At 41.7% G+C, this 13,366-nt stretch overlaps 1 protein-coding gene across 2 annotated transcripts in view; it reads right to left on the minus strand.

Moving 5' to 3' along the window:
- Nucleotides 1-13,366, minus strand: part of MUS81 (Restriction endonuclease, type II-like superfamily protein) — a 78,764-nt gene that overhangs the window by 63,725 nt on the left and 1,673 nt on the right. The window contains exon 5 of one of the 2 annotated variants that reach the window (XM_089424588.1): nucleotides 13,148-13,273. In XM_089424588.1, the coding sequence (XP_089280714.1) occupies nucleotides 13,148-13,273 (126 nt within the window). Of the gene's footprint in view, nucleotides 1-13,147; nucleotides 13,287-13,366 lie in introns of both variants that reach the window. The other variant, XM_089424590.1, reaches the window with a different exon arrangement.

Here is a 13,366-nt window from a genome sequence, read left to right on the forward strand (position 1 = left end):
CCCAATCCGCAATCAAAGAAGACTCCACATTGGTCAACGCTATCAAATCTGCCCACCTGCAGCTCGGTCAACCCAAGTCAACGCTGCCCTAACCAGAATTTGTGTCCTCCTTTCAACCACACATGTGAGAGAGAGGTGCTCCTCTAATGCATAGGAGAGAGAAGAATGTGAGATGAGATGAGTGAAATAATGCCACAAGGTCTCCTCCTTTTATATGAAATGTTGAGGATAAGCTGGGGGTGAAAAACATTGTTTTGCTTGTTGGCTGACCTTGACAAATTGTCAAGAATACAAATAAATTCATATCTCCATGAATACATGTCGGAATCGGATGATCGTTAGATCTATCCTACACCTCTCAGAGAGAGGAATCCAAGAAAATATCAGCTGCCATAAATAAAGTGACCCACATGGAGTTTGGCCCTAGTTTCCAATTTTAACACTCCCTCTCAACTAGGGAGAACTCCATCTGCTAATCCATCTGTCTATCGATACTATCTTTGCCATCAATGTACTGCTCTGCTCTGTTGAACTACAAAGAAGAAGAAGTGATCAAGAATGTATCATACCATTCTCTATTGACCCAAAGTCAGTCCCAGATAATAGAGAGTGTCTCATAGCACTCTCACTGACCCGAAGTCAGTCCCAATGAAGAGATTATGTCATACCACTCTTACTAATCTGAAATCACTTCCAAATAAAGAGTGTATCATATCACTCTTACTAACCCAAAGTCAGTTCTAATTGATCCCAGATCAATATCATCCTAGCATAAGGAGTACGGTAGTTACACGATGCATACATCAGTACTATTATGGTCCCTATCCTCATTTCCCTACTCATTGGCCAGATGAGAGGTACTTCCCATGAGTCCCAGACTGCATGGGTAGGATGTCTCAACAGGAGAAAGATGAACCACTCATCCTACCTACATGTCGCCACAAGGTATCACAGGGGAACGCTGAACCACTCACCCTTCACACAACAAACCACTAGGGGAAGGTTGAACCACTCACCCTTCACACAACAAACCACTAGGGGAAGGTTGAACCACTCACCCTATGGTTGCTCATCGCTCCAAGAAGTACCCCAAGCCCCCCGGAGCTCCCAGAGCTTAATGTACATATCATACAGGACCCTCATAAGAGGGTCTCTCCATGACTCTTAATCGTTCTCGGAAAGTCAAGAATTTGACCTTTCCCAAGGGCTTCGTCAAAATTTCGACGACCTGCTCATCAGTCCCAATGTGATGGAGCCTTATTGGACCTCGTTGTACCATATCCCGAATAAAGTGGTACCTGATATCGATGTGCTTGTAGCGATCATGAATTACAAGATTCTCTAATAAACGAACCCCACTCTGGTTGTCGCAGAGGATCACGGTAGTATCCAGCATATGTCCAAACAGCTCACTAAAGAGCTTCCTCAACCAGACAGCTTCACAAGAGGCCATACTCGCAGCAATGTATTCGGCCTCAGCGGTGCTCAAAGCCACTGACTTCTACTTCCTGCTCATCCAAGATATCAAAGCAGAACCCAAAGAGAAACAACACTCAGAAGTGCTCTTGCGATCCACCACACTGCTTGCCCAATCAGCATCAGAATAACCATGCAGCCTCACATCTCCGACAGTGTATCTCAGTCCATGAGTGATTGTGCCCCAAAGATATCTCAGAAGATTCTTGGCACCAATCCAATGTGAGTGATGAGGCTCAACCATATATTGGCTCAACGTGTTGACTGCAAAACATATATCCGGACAAGAGTTCACCAAGAACATCAGTGCTCTTATGAGTTGACGATACTCATAAGCATTTCCCAATATAGGTCTAGCAGCACTACCACATAACTTCTTGAAGATAAGCTCCATCAGGGTAGTCACGGGCTTGCAGTCCACCATCCCAAATCTTTCCAATATCTTCACCACATATTTTCCTTGAGATAGGAAAATTTCTCCTGGCTTTTGCCAAACCTCCAACCCTAGGAAGTAGTGCATCAGTCCTAGGTCCTTCATCTCAAATTCAGAAGCCAACTCCCTCTTACATTTGTGAATGAGAGGGTTTGCACCTATCAGAAAGAGGTCGTCAACATACAACACCAGTATGAGAGGCTTATCATCTTCAACCTTAAAGTAAAGGTTCAAAACAGCTTCACTCCTAGTGAAACCCAGCTTCATCAAATAGTTATCCATCCTCTCATACCAAACTTAGGGTGCTTGCATTGGCCCATAGAGAAATTTCTTCAACCTGCATGCATGAGATTCCCTATTATGAATCTCAAACCCCTCAGGTTGTTCCACATAGACTTCCTCTTTAATCAAACCATGCAGAAAGTAGTCTTGACCAATGTTTTACAACTCAGACTCGGACTCGGACTCGGCCGAGGATCGACTCCGACTCGGACTCCGACTCGGCAATGACTCGGCCGGCTCGATTTCAATGACTCGGTCGTTGTAAAAAATACATTAAATATTTATTTTTTTTATAAAAAAACATAATTTTAAATATTTTAAACATAATTTTAAAGATTTTCATTCAAGTTTCCAAACACACAACATTATAATATACATGGAAGACAACTTTGTATCCATCTGGCCCACATTTGCCAAAAGAAACCTAGCTGCAGGCACCGAGGGTATCAAACCCTATTACAAGCTTTAAAGGGGACATTTACCCTTGACGCTGGGGGTTTAATAGATTTATTGTTGTTAATCATATATACTGATATTTTATTTACAGGCCTAGAGATGAATTTTTAAGGGATTGGTGTGAGTTTACATTGAGAATTTGTCATTTGTGACTATCCCTGTTGATTTACAGGCCTGATTATCTTTCCTTACCCTGGCCACTGGCTTATTGGGCATTATCACAGGTCTAAAAGGCTTATTTCTCTTTTCTGCAGCCTTGTCCTAAGGCAATGTTTTTCTCTATAGACATTTCCATGTACACATGTTACCACTTCACAATATTTTCTAGTCTGGGCTGGACACGTTCTTCCAGAAGATCATTCATTGGATGCAAATTTTGAATTCAGAGGATCATTTCCTCAGAAGAGAAACATTGCACATGGTACAAAAATTGCAGCGAATGCACACAAAATGCAATCAGCCTCATAAATTGGACCTACAGACCTCATGTCTTAAAAATTTTCACATTAGATAACATTGATTGTTGGCCTCTGGTTAGGCTTGAGTGCTTGCCAGCCTTGGTTGGGGGATTGACTCATGTGTAAGCCCTCAAGTTAGCATGCAGAAGAATTATTGCCATGTATGCCACAGAGATTATTCTGCCGTGTTAGGTTAGTGAGATGGAAAACATCACCCTCTTATTTAAAATACCTGCACAAGGAGATATACTGTGCAGATCGAAAACAGGTATAATTGGCATTTACCAGATGAGCAGAAAGGCCACTGATGGACTGAATTAGACCTCCTCATCCCTTACTACCAGAAAGACTGTTGCAGTGGAGGTTATAAGACTTCCAATTCTTAAACAATCCTTTTTATCGGTGTGATGATTGCCAAACCTCAATCTTTGGACTGCAACAATTAATGAACAGATAGCTTTCATATCAAGACATATACACCACCTCTAATAAAGGCAGTTCATTTGGAAGACACACAAAGCTCTTCTATATGCACTTGCAGCATGAGAACAACCGAAAATCTGCTATTACTAATTTACTACACCCTGTGACAATGTGGAAAGAGACTCTACATGGACAAACCCAAATGTCTGATGGAAAAGAAGGAGTGATTCAATGGATGAGATCATGAGAGGCTGATTCAATGTTCAAAGGCCTGGGGAGTGACTCGGCCAGCTACCCGGCCGGGTTGACCGAGTCACATATGACTCGGCCGAGTCATTGGATGACTCGGCCGAGTCATATGTGACTCGGTCAACCGAACCGGGTAGCTGGCCGAGTCACTCCCCAGGCCTTTGACTCAGTTCGACTCGGCCGAGTCGGAGTCGATTCGGCCGTTTTGTAAAACAATGGTCTTGACATCCATCTGATATAGGTAGCCTTGTACTTTTTAGCACTCCCATCAGCTCCATGCTTGATTTTGTAAAGCCATTTCGAGGTGACACTGATTTGTCCTGGGGTCTAGGGACCACATCCCATACATCATTCTTCATGATGCACTCGTATTCTTCATTCATAGCATCCTTCCATACTTGATGTTTCACGACTTCTTCGAACGATGTAGGCTCGTTTTGAATAATAGTGCTCGTAATGGTCAAGCATCCCTGATACCTGGTCGGCTTCTTGCTTTCACAGAAAGTCCCTCTGGGTGCAATATGTCTCTCGGCATCTTCAAGAGTCCCCCTAAGCCATTAGGGCCTCTTCCTAGTGGAGGAGGGCTCTTAAGGAGGATCAATAGGGGATCCATAGGTTCTTCAACATCCAGCATCGTTTCATCTTCCTTTTCATCTGGCTTGCTAGTGTCAGCGTCTCTATCCTTCCGTGGAATAGGAAGATTGTCAACCTTGCTAAGAGCCATATCTTCGTCAAAGGTGACAACATGACTTATTTCAACTTCCCTTTGACTAGCCACATAAATTCTATAGCCCTTAGAATTTTCGCTATAGCCCACAAAGATTCATTTCTTTCCAAATGCACCCAATTTGCTTCTCTTCTCTTTCGGCACATGAAAGTCTATGGGACTTCCAAATATTCTAAAATGAGAGACATCGGTTTTCTTACCAGTGAACATTTCTTCAAGAGTCTTTGAGTCCAATGCTTGATGAGGGCATCGATTTTGAACATATACGGCGATATTCACAGCTTTGGCCCATAGAAATTTCGAAAGCCATTGATCATGGAGCATGGCATGAACAACTTCCACAATCGTACGATTCTGCCTTTTAGCCACACCATTCTGCTCAAGAGTGTATGGTGTTGTGGTCTCCCTCTTAATGCCAGCTTCTTTGCAAAAGTCATGGAACTCATTAGATTCATACTCAGTCCCATTATCAATCCTTAATATCTTGATTCTCTTCTTGGTTTGATTTTCAATCAAGGCTTTGAAGTGACGAAACCAGGTGAATACTACATCCTTCTTTTTCAAGAAGTAGATCCAAGTCTTGTGAGAATAATCAACTATAAAAGTGAGATAATATAGATATCCTCCCAAAGAGTTTACGAGCATCATACCAGATATGTCGAAGTGAACCAACTGCAAAATATCGGAGGTCTTGCAATTACTTGAGGGGAATGGTCCCCTTTTAAGCTTTCCTTCGGCACATCCCGAACATACACCTTCATGCTCTACTTTGAACTCGGGCATCCCTGTCACCATCTGTCTTACATCGGGTAGAGCCTTATAATGAAGGTGGGCAAACCTCCAGTGCCATAGTTCAGATTGAAGAGATGTGTCGCAAGACATGGCCCCCAATGGACTTCCTCCAACTTGATATAAAGAGTCAACCCGGAACCCAAGAGTAAAAGCATCTTTAAAATTCTTTTTCCAAACACATACCTTTCCATCGATGAATGCCACCTTGTAGCCTTTGTCTTCCATTGCCGAAATGGACACCAAGTTCTTCTTGAGATCAAGTACATATAAGACTTCTTGCAAGTGGATCGTGTTACCCTGATTCAATTGAAGGGTAACATTCCCTACACCCTTTACGGGATAGGTGGCATTGTCTCTCAAAATAATCTCCAAGTTTCTCCTTCTCTATCAAATTAGAGAGAGCTTCCTTGTAACCAGTAAAGTGCCTTGAGGCACCACTATCAATAAGCCAATTTCCCAACGAGTCCGGAGGAGAGGTAGTGGAGAGGGCCGATATAAGATAATACTCATCTTGCTTATTGTTAACAACATTTGATTCATACCTGGAGTTCCTTGCTTTCTTGGAGGGTTGACCATTTCCTTGATTTCCCGCATTCCTCTTTCCTTTGCCATTGAACCTGCCATTCCTTTGATTGTTGTTGTTGAAGTTGCCCCTGGAGTGATTGTGATCATCATCATGTGATGTGTCCTTTCTATTTGGACACTCCCTCACATAGTGGCCAAATTTATTGCAAACAAAGCATCTTCCCTTCCTTCCACCCTTCGATCCGAGCTTTCCTTTGAAATGACCTTTAGACCCAAAATTATTTCTCCTTTTGGCATGAGAGGAGAAAGCAGTGGGGTTGCCTCTATTTGAAGGCATTTCTTGCTCCACCATCCTTGTCTCTTCTTGAATGCATCTCGACATCAATTCTTCAAACCCTAGAATTCGATCATTATTGAGAAGAGTGGTTCTAAATATATACCATTCGGATGGGAGCCCTCCAAGGGTAGTGATAGTTAGTTCCCTATCAGGAATGACTTCTCCAATCGATAGAAGATCATTCTTGATCTCAATGATCCTTAAGAAGTAGGATTGAATATCCTCGTCCTTGCCCTTTTTAATATCCTTCAACTTATTTTTGAGGAACAAAACTTGATTTGCATCACTAACCTTAAACATGCTTACCAATCTGTCGTAGATCTCCTTGGAGGTGTTCAAATCAGAAATGTAGGCCACCAGACGCTTGTCAATTGAATCTTGGATAATCTTCTTCGCTTTGACTTCACCCTTAGTGTACTTGTTTTTTGTAGCAGTCAATGCATTGGATAGAGGCTTTGGGATTTTACCCTTCACATAGTCCAACACTTGTTCTTCCAATGTCAAATCAAGAGACATCTTCCATCCGTGATAGTCAGACTTCTCACGAAACTTGTTTTCGGTCGGGAAGTGGGATGAGGAACCCATGAAGCCTTTTGTCCTTCCCAACTATCTTCGGTGATTGCTCTTTCACTCTTGATTGGGCTTTGTCTTCACCTCAGCTCTGATACCATGTTAAATTATGGTATGTTCTATATGCTTAAGAGCAATTTACTTCAAATTTTCTTATTAGCCCAATATCAATTTCCAAAATAGCAATCACATTAACATGATTGTAAAATGCAGATAGAACATAAATATAAACTGTGGAAGATAAGCCAAAACAAGAGGGCACAAGATGTGGCACCAGCGAGGCATAAACCCCAATGCGAGGAAACCCTTGATCAATTCTTCTTATATTCTTCAATAATTTAGAAGAGAGAGAGAGAGATAGTACAATTATACAAATCTGTAATTTTATGACAGCAACAACAAAACCCTAACCAACAAAGTCAAGGCTGGTCAAACAGGTCATATTTGACCTCTAGTCAACCTCAGTCAACTTGGCCTCCAACAGCAAGAATAGGCAGCCCAAAAACAGTCTGAAGTATCTAGTCAAACTTCAGTCAACGCTAGGACAGATCTGCAGTCAACCTTTGACAGTCAACATTGGTCAAAGTGTGGTCAAAACAGGTCAACAGAGTTGTCCAAAAATGTGGCCTGCCCAAGAGAGGCTGCCCAACCCAATCCGCAGTCAAAGAAGACTCCACACTGGTCAATGCTGTCAAATCTGCCCACCTGCAGCTCGGTCAACCCAAGTCAACACTGCCCTAACCAGAATCTGCGTCCTCCTTTCAGCCACACGTGTGAGAGAGTTGCTCCTCTAATGCATACGAGAGAGAAGAATGTGAGATGAGATGAGGGGAATAATGCCACAAGGTGTCCTTTTATATGAAACGTTGAGGATAACCTGGGGATGAAAAACATTGTTTTGCTTGCTGGCCGACCTTGACAAATTGTCAAGGATACAAATAAATTCATATCTCCATGAATACATGTCGGAATCGGAAGATCGTTAAATCAATCCTACACAATGTTACTTGGGAGCGGGAGCGGGAGCGGGGAGCGGGAGCGGAAGCGGGAGCGGGAGCGACCATTTTCAGAAGCTCCCGGTTTGGGAGCGAATCGGGGAGCGATTTTTAAAAAATATATATATTTTTTATATTTTTTAATTTTTGATACATATATGTCAACAAAAACATGTAGAATGATGAAATAGACATAAAAACATAAAAAAAACATAAATTGATCATTGAACCATATATCACATCAATCATCTAGAAATTATAATCGTCATCAACCATGTCCACAAGTTAGTAAAATACATATTACAACTGCAACATAACATGAAGTTGATACATTGAAGTTGAAAGCTTTCAGAATTGAAAATTCAATAACATTTATCATCATTGATCACCAAAGTAACAAGTTGTACTTGTAAGCCAAGTTTAACCATTACAAGAAGTAATATCGAAGATATTTCTAAGTCCTAACTTCTAACTGTTAACATGATATGAAATGTTAAAAATTTATAAAATGAAACATGAATAATGAGATGAAATGAAACAACTTTAGTCTTTCACAAAGCATCATATTCATAATTCACAATCATTACCAATGAGTTATAATTCCCAAGGCCCAACTTCAAACTTCAAATTTTCATTGTCACAGTGATATAATGTTTACAAAAAATATCATAATGTCATAATGATATGAAAGAGTCAAGAGTCAAGAGTCAAGGACTCAAAACTCAACACTGAACAGTTATGAAAACTAAAGTGACAAGTCTAATAGAAACTAAAAAAGACAAGTAAACTGTAAATCTACAAGTGGCCCTTGCCACGAGAGTCTCCAGGAGTATAAGTAGGTCTTGGTGGTCTTCTAGGAGTCTCCCGCCCAGACCGACGACCAGAACTAGAGCCTCCACGCGAGGGTGTCGATGGAGGTGGCGACAGCAATGGAACAAGACTCGGGCCCCGAGAACTGCTACTGGATGGTGGAGGTGGAGGTGGCATGGCTGCTGCAGCTGCTTCAGCTTCATCCCGTACAAGCTCCTCTTCTAGTTCTTCCATATGTAGAATGCCATCCTCCAAATTGTCGTCCTCAGGGTGATTGTCCCAAATTTTATATGTGGGATCTTCATTAGCCCGATCACAGTAATGGCTCAACAACCTCAAGTTGTAGTGCACATAAACCAAGCTTTCTGCTCGGTTTTCGTTGAGCCTGTTTCTTTTCACATTATGTATATAACTGTAGGTGCTCCAACACCTCTCTGCAGAAGAAGAATTTACAACCTGTGAAAGAACTTTTATTGCCAATTTTCGCAAAAGTTCGTGGCCGCCATATGTTTCCCACCATGTGAGAGAATCAAATTTATCTTTGTCACCCATTGCATGGAAGTTACCATACAAACCACTGCCAGTGAAGTATCTGCCTATTTCAAGGCGCACAGCTGCACATTCCTCCCTGTCAGGCACCAACTTTTCTAATGCTTCCAGATATCCTCTAGTTACCTCTCGATCTAAATGGAGTTTGGTCCTAACACCACCCCCTGCTGCAGGTTTGCCCAACCAAGAATCTGAGTAGTATTTTGGCGTAAGGATATACGCCAAGCAATGTAGTGGAAGGTTAAGCCTATTCCACCGTTCACACACACAATCGTGAATCAGTTTGTACAGGTCGGGATCTTTGTTATGAACAATGTCTTTTATTTCCCCCAACATGGTATCCATTTGCTCATACACCTCGCCAATCACTGGTTTGTCTGTATCTGCAAACCGAATCATGTTATAAATTGGCTTGGTGAAATCCAATACCTGTCTCACAGTTGTCCAAAACTGCCCATCAAGAGCGGCCTCCTCCACCGTTTCAAAACCTGCAATGTCAGCGACATTTGTAGCCCTTTCCTTTAACACCTACCAATGTGGACTTGATACCATGCTAGCTAATGCCTCTCTTACCTTCAAAAGGCGCCTGAAGGTGAGGTAATAGCTACCAAATCTAGTCCTCGCAATCTTCAGCAACTCCAATCTCGAGTGACTGCGGAAAAGGCCATGGGTATTGCTATGATTTGTAATAAATTTTATCATTTTTTTTCCTTTCTTGTACAAATCACCAATCCATTGGTATTGTTCATTTTTGTTTTTGACAATATCATGCAACAGAAGGTTCAATGTGTGAACCAAACATCCAGACCAAAATATGTTCGGGTATTTATCCTCAATAATTGCTCCCGCTGCCTTACAATTAGGAGCATTATCAGTGATGACTTGGATGACATTGTATGGGCCAATACGCTCAATTGTTTCAAGCAATGCTTCTGCAATGTTGATAGCGGTCTTGAACTTGTCTGAGTAATCATGTGCAGCTAGAAAGATGGGACCACTAACAGACACGGCAAGAACACTTATCAATGGCTTGCCTTTTACATTTGTCCATCCATCAGATACAATGGACACCCCATTGTCAGTCCAAGAACTTGTCATTTTATTCGAAGAATGTGATATTTTTGCTTTTTCATGATCAAGGCCAACAGTTCTTGCCTTGTCATACCCAGGGCTCTTGTATCCTTTAGGGGCATCATTTATGGCAGAAACCATTTCGTGCCAATAAGGTGAGCGTAGAACATTGAATGGTATCCCACATGCATAGAGGAACCTGTAAACTTTTGAATCCACATCATTCCTACACCCCTCATCAAGGAAATCTGATATGGTTCTACGGCGTAAAGATGATGACCCTGTGCCTCCATGTCCATATCCACTGCCTTGGGAGGATGCTGAAGGAGTTCTTTGTGAGCTTGGTTCAAAGAAACCCCTTGATCTTTTTGCTCTGTATTGGGCGTCCTCCTCTTCCTTTATGTATTTGGCTCTATCTGCTGTTGACACCTTGTCACAAGTTTTGATTCCTATTTGTTTCTCTCCATCCCATGGCCTTTTCCCGCAGAGGTGTCTTCTAGCACGGGTGTATGAGCCTGTGTAGTCAGTGTTGCAATGGGGGCAATGAAATTTAGTGGTTCCACCCCCTCTCCCTGTTTCAACCCTGTGAACATATTTCCACAATGGAGTTTGGTCTTGTTTAGTTTTTTGACCCTCATGTTCACCCTCCTCCACATCCTCCTCACTGGGGTTTTCACCCATTTGACTTCCTCCGGCTTCTTCATCCACCTCTTCAGTTTCAGGCCCCCTCCGTTTCCTACTCTCCACCACCATAATAACCAGAAAGGGGACCAGGAAGAGGAAAATGCCAATAAAAATCCTCAGGTCCATCGTGTTTGATGTTTGTAGGGTTTGAGTCTTGAATCTGCAAATTAATTTGGTTTATTGGGATTAATTCATTTAATTTATTAATTTAATTTAAATTAATGATCTTTAAACTCAAACAGGTAAATGAAACTAACCAAATTAACTACCTAACCAGCTAAACTAACTAAATGATTAAGTTACTTACCTCTGCAAGCTTCCTCCTCGCTCCTTGGCACTTGCTCCTCGCTCCTCAGCTCTGGCTCCTTGCTCCTCAGCTCTTGCTCCTTGCTCCTTTGCTCTTCCTCAGCTCTCAAGCTCAAGCTCAATCTCATTGAAATGATTTTTTTTTGGCCCATTGGGCTTATAAACCAAAAAAAATTAGTTAAATTTTTTTGTTTTTTCGGGTCCGGCGGAATTTTTTTCCGCCGAACCGCTCCCGGTTTTTTAAAATTCGCTCCCGGAGCGTTTTTTAATGCCCAGGAGCGATCAGGGAGCGATCGCTCCCGAGCATTAAAAAGCGCTCCGGGAGCGCGCTCCCGAAAATCGCTCCCGTCCGGGAGCGATTTGGGGAGCGCGCTCCCGACCCGCTCCCGAGCCGCTCTGGCCCGGAGCGCGCTTCGGGAGCGGGTTCGAGGGGGGGGGGGCGCTCCCCCGCAACACTGATCCTACACCTCTCAGTGAGAGGAATCCAAGAAAAATATCAGCTGCCATAAATAAGGTGACCCACATGGAGTTTGGCCATAGTTGTCAATTTTAACATGATAGCATGATTCATGAGACATGCCATGATCAATATTGTGTAGATGACTCATGAGACATGCCAAAGAGAGCCGATTGCTAGCCATGTTTACTTCTATTGCACATTGGTTGACATTCTCGTCCACAAAATTATGGGAACTATATTGTATATAGCTAGCAATGAGTTCATATTTATGGTAGATTTTATGGATCTAAACTGTGTTAGTATTGAAATGCCCCAACATTTGAGTGGATACTTCACTCATCATCAGGGGTTCAATCATGAGCTTAAAATAATAGAGAGTAACCTTGACTGAGGTTAAATAAGAGTTGAAGAAAAGTGGCCATTATAACCTAGAAAAGAAATTGACTAAAAAATATCATAATATATCATAGTAGTCAAGTTCAGTGACCTCATGCATAACTGTGTAACTTTCAGTGTCCTAGAAAATGGATGTGAAATGTTTGATTAAAAATAATATAAACATGCATTCAAATAAGTTAACAAGTACCCAGCAAAAAAACATTGTGCTTCCCACTTCCCAAACTGAAAGTAGAAGAGATAATAAATAACCTAGGCGTGAGGGGCAGGCTAACACTGAGTAAAAGCACCTAACTCAGCATCCAAAATCAATCAGCAAGACAGGAAGGGCAAAAAATTGATTGTCCTTCCCACTTACCAAGCTCAAAACAGATGAGATAACAAATAACCTAGGTGTGAAAGCCAATCTAAGTGCCGAGTAAAAGCACTTAACTCAGCATCCAAAACCAATCATTGAGACATGAAGGGCCAGTTCTCTAGATGTCTTTCTTTCGGGTGGTTCTGAGAATAGTCATTTCTGAGACAGCTAAAATATCACTACCACAGAAAGCATAGCACAAAGGAAATATACCGAAACTGTCTTGAATCTTCTTATCATGGAGCATAAGTGAACTTCAAATAAGAAATCATGTTGTGACAGATGTTATAAGATGAGATAAATTAAAAACAAATTACCTAGGTGTGGGGACCAGGCTAGCATCAAGTAAAAGCACCTATCTCAGTACCCAAAGTCAATCATCAAGACAAGGGCAAGCTCTCTAGCTCTTTAAGGTGGTTTGGGAATAGCCATTTCTGAGACAGTAAAAATAATACTATCAGAGACAGGAATCAAAGAAAGGGGATACATTGAAACAGTGTTGAATCTTCTTATCACACGTCATAAGAGAATTGTATATCAGAAATCATGTTGTACTTGTGACAGCAGAAAGAAAAGGAGCACTGAGAAGCAAACTCGGCATCAGAAGCAAGCATTTCATCATTAAACGTTCAAGACAATACACCCTACCAAAGATTCCATCTTGAAAAAGTGAATGTGAAATCATAAACATGGAAGTAAATATCCCCAATTACAACAAAGAGAAAAAATGAAAATATAGATTTGGCTAACAAGAAAAAAAACACCTAACGTGCCAAAACCATTCCCTTACTTTGCTGGGCAGCTTGATTTCACAACTAGTCCTTTTGATATCAATGTCTTCATGGAGTTCCACCCAGAATACCAATCTTTGAACGAGTTTCCGAACCTTCCAGGTGGCGCACCACTTTTTGATGGCCTGATGGCAGATACTGAACATTATGATTAGCATGAGCAGTTATTAATGTTCACTTAGTCTCTTTAGTGTCAGAACATATGCAGACACAAGAAA

This window comes from Pinus tabuliformis, chromosome 4_2 (genome assembly GCF_031772625.1).
Source record: "Pinus tabuliformis cultivar Carrire ecotype Pingquan chromosome 4_2, CPIR1, whole genome shotgun sequence".
NCBI classification, from domain to species: domain Eukaryota; kingdom Viridiplantae; phylum Streptophyta; class Pinopsida; order Pinales; family Pinaceae; genus Pinus; species Pinus tabuliformis.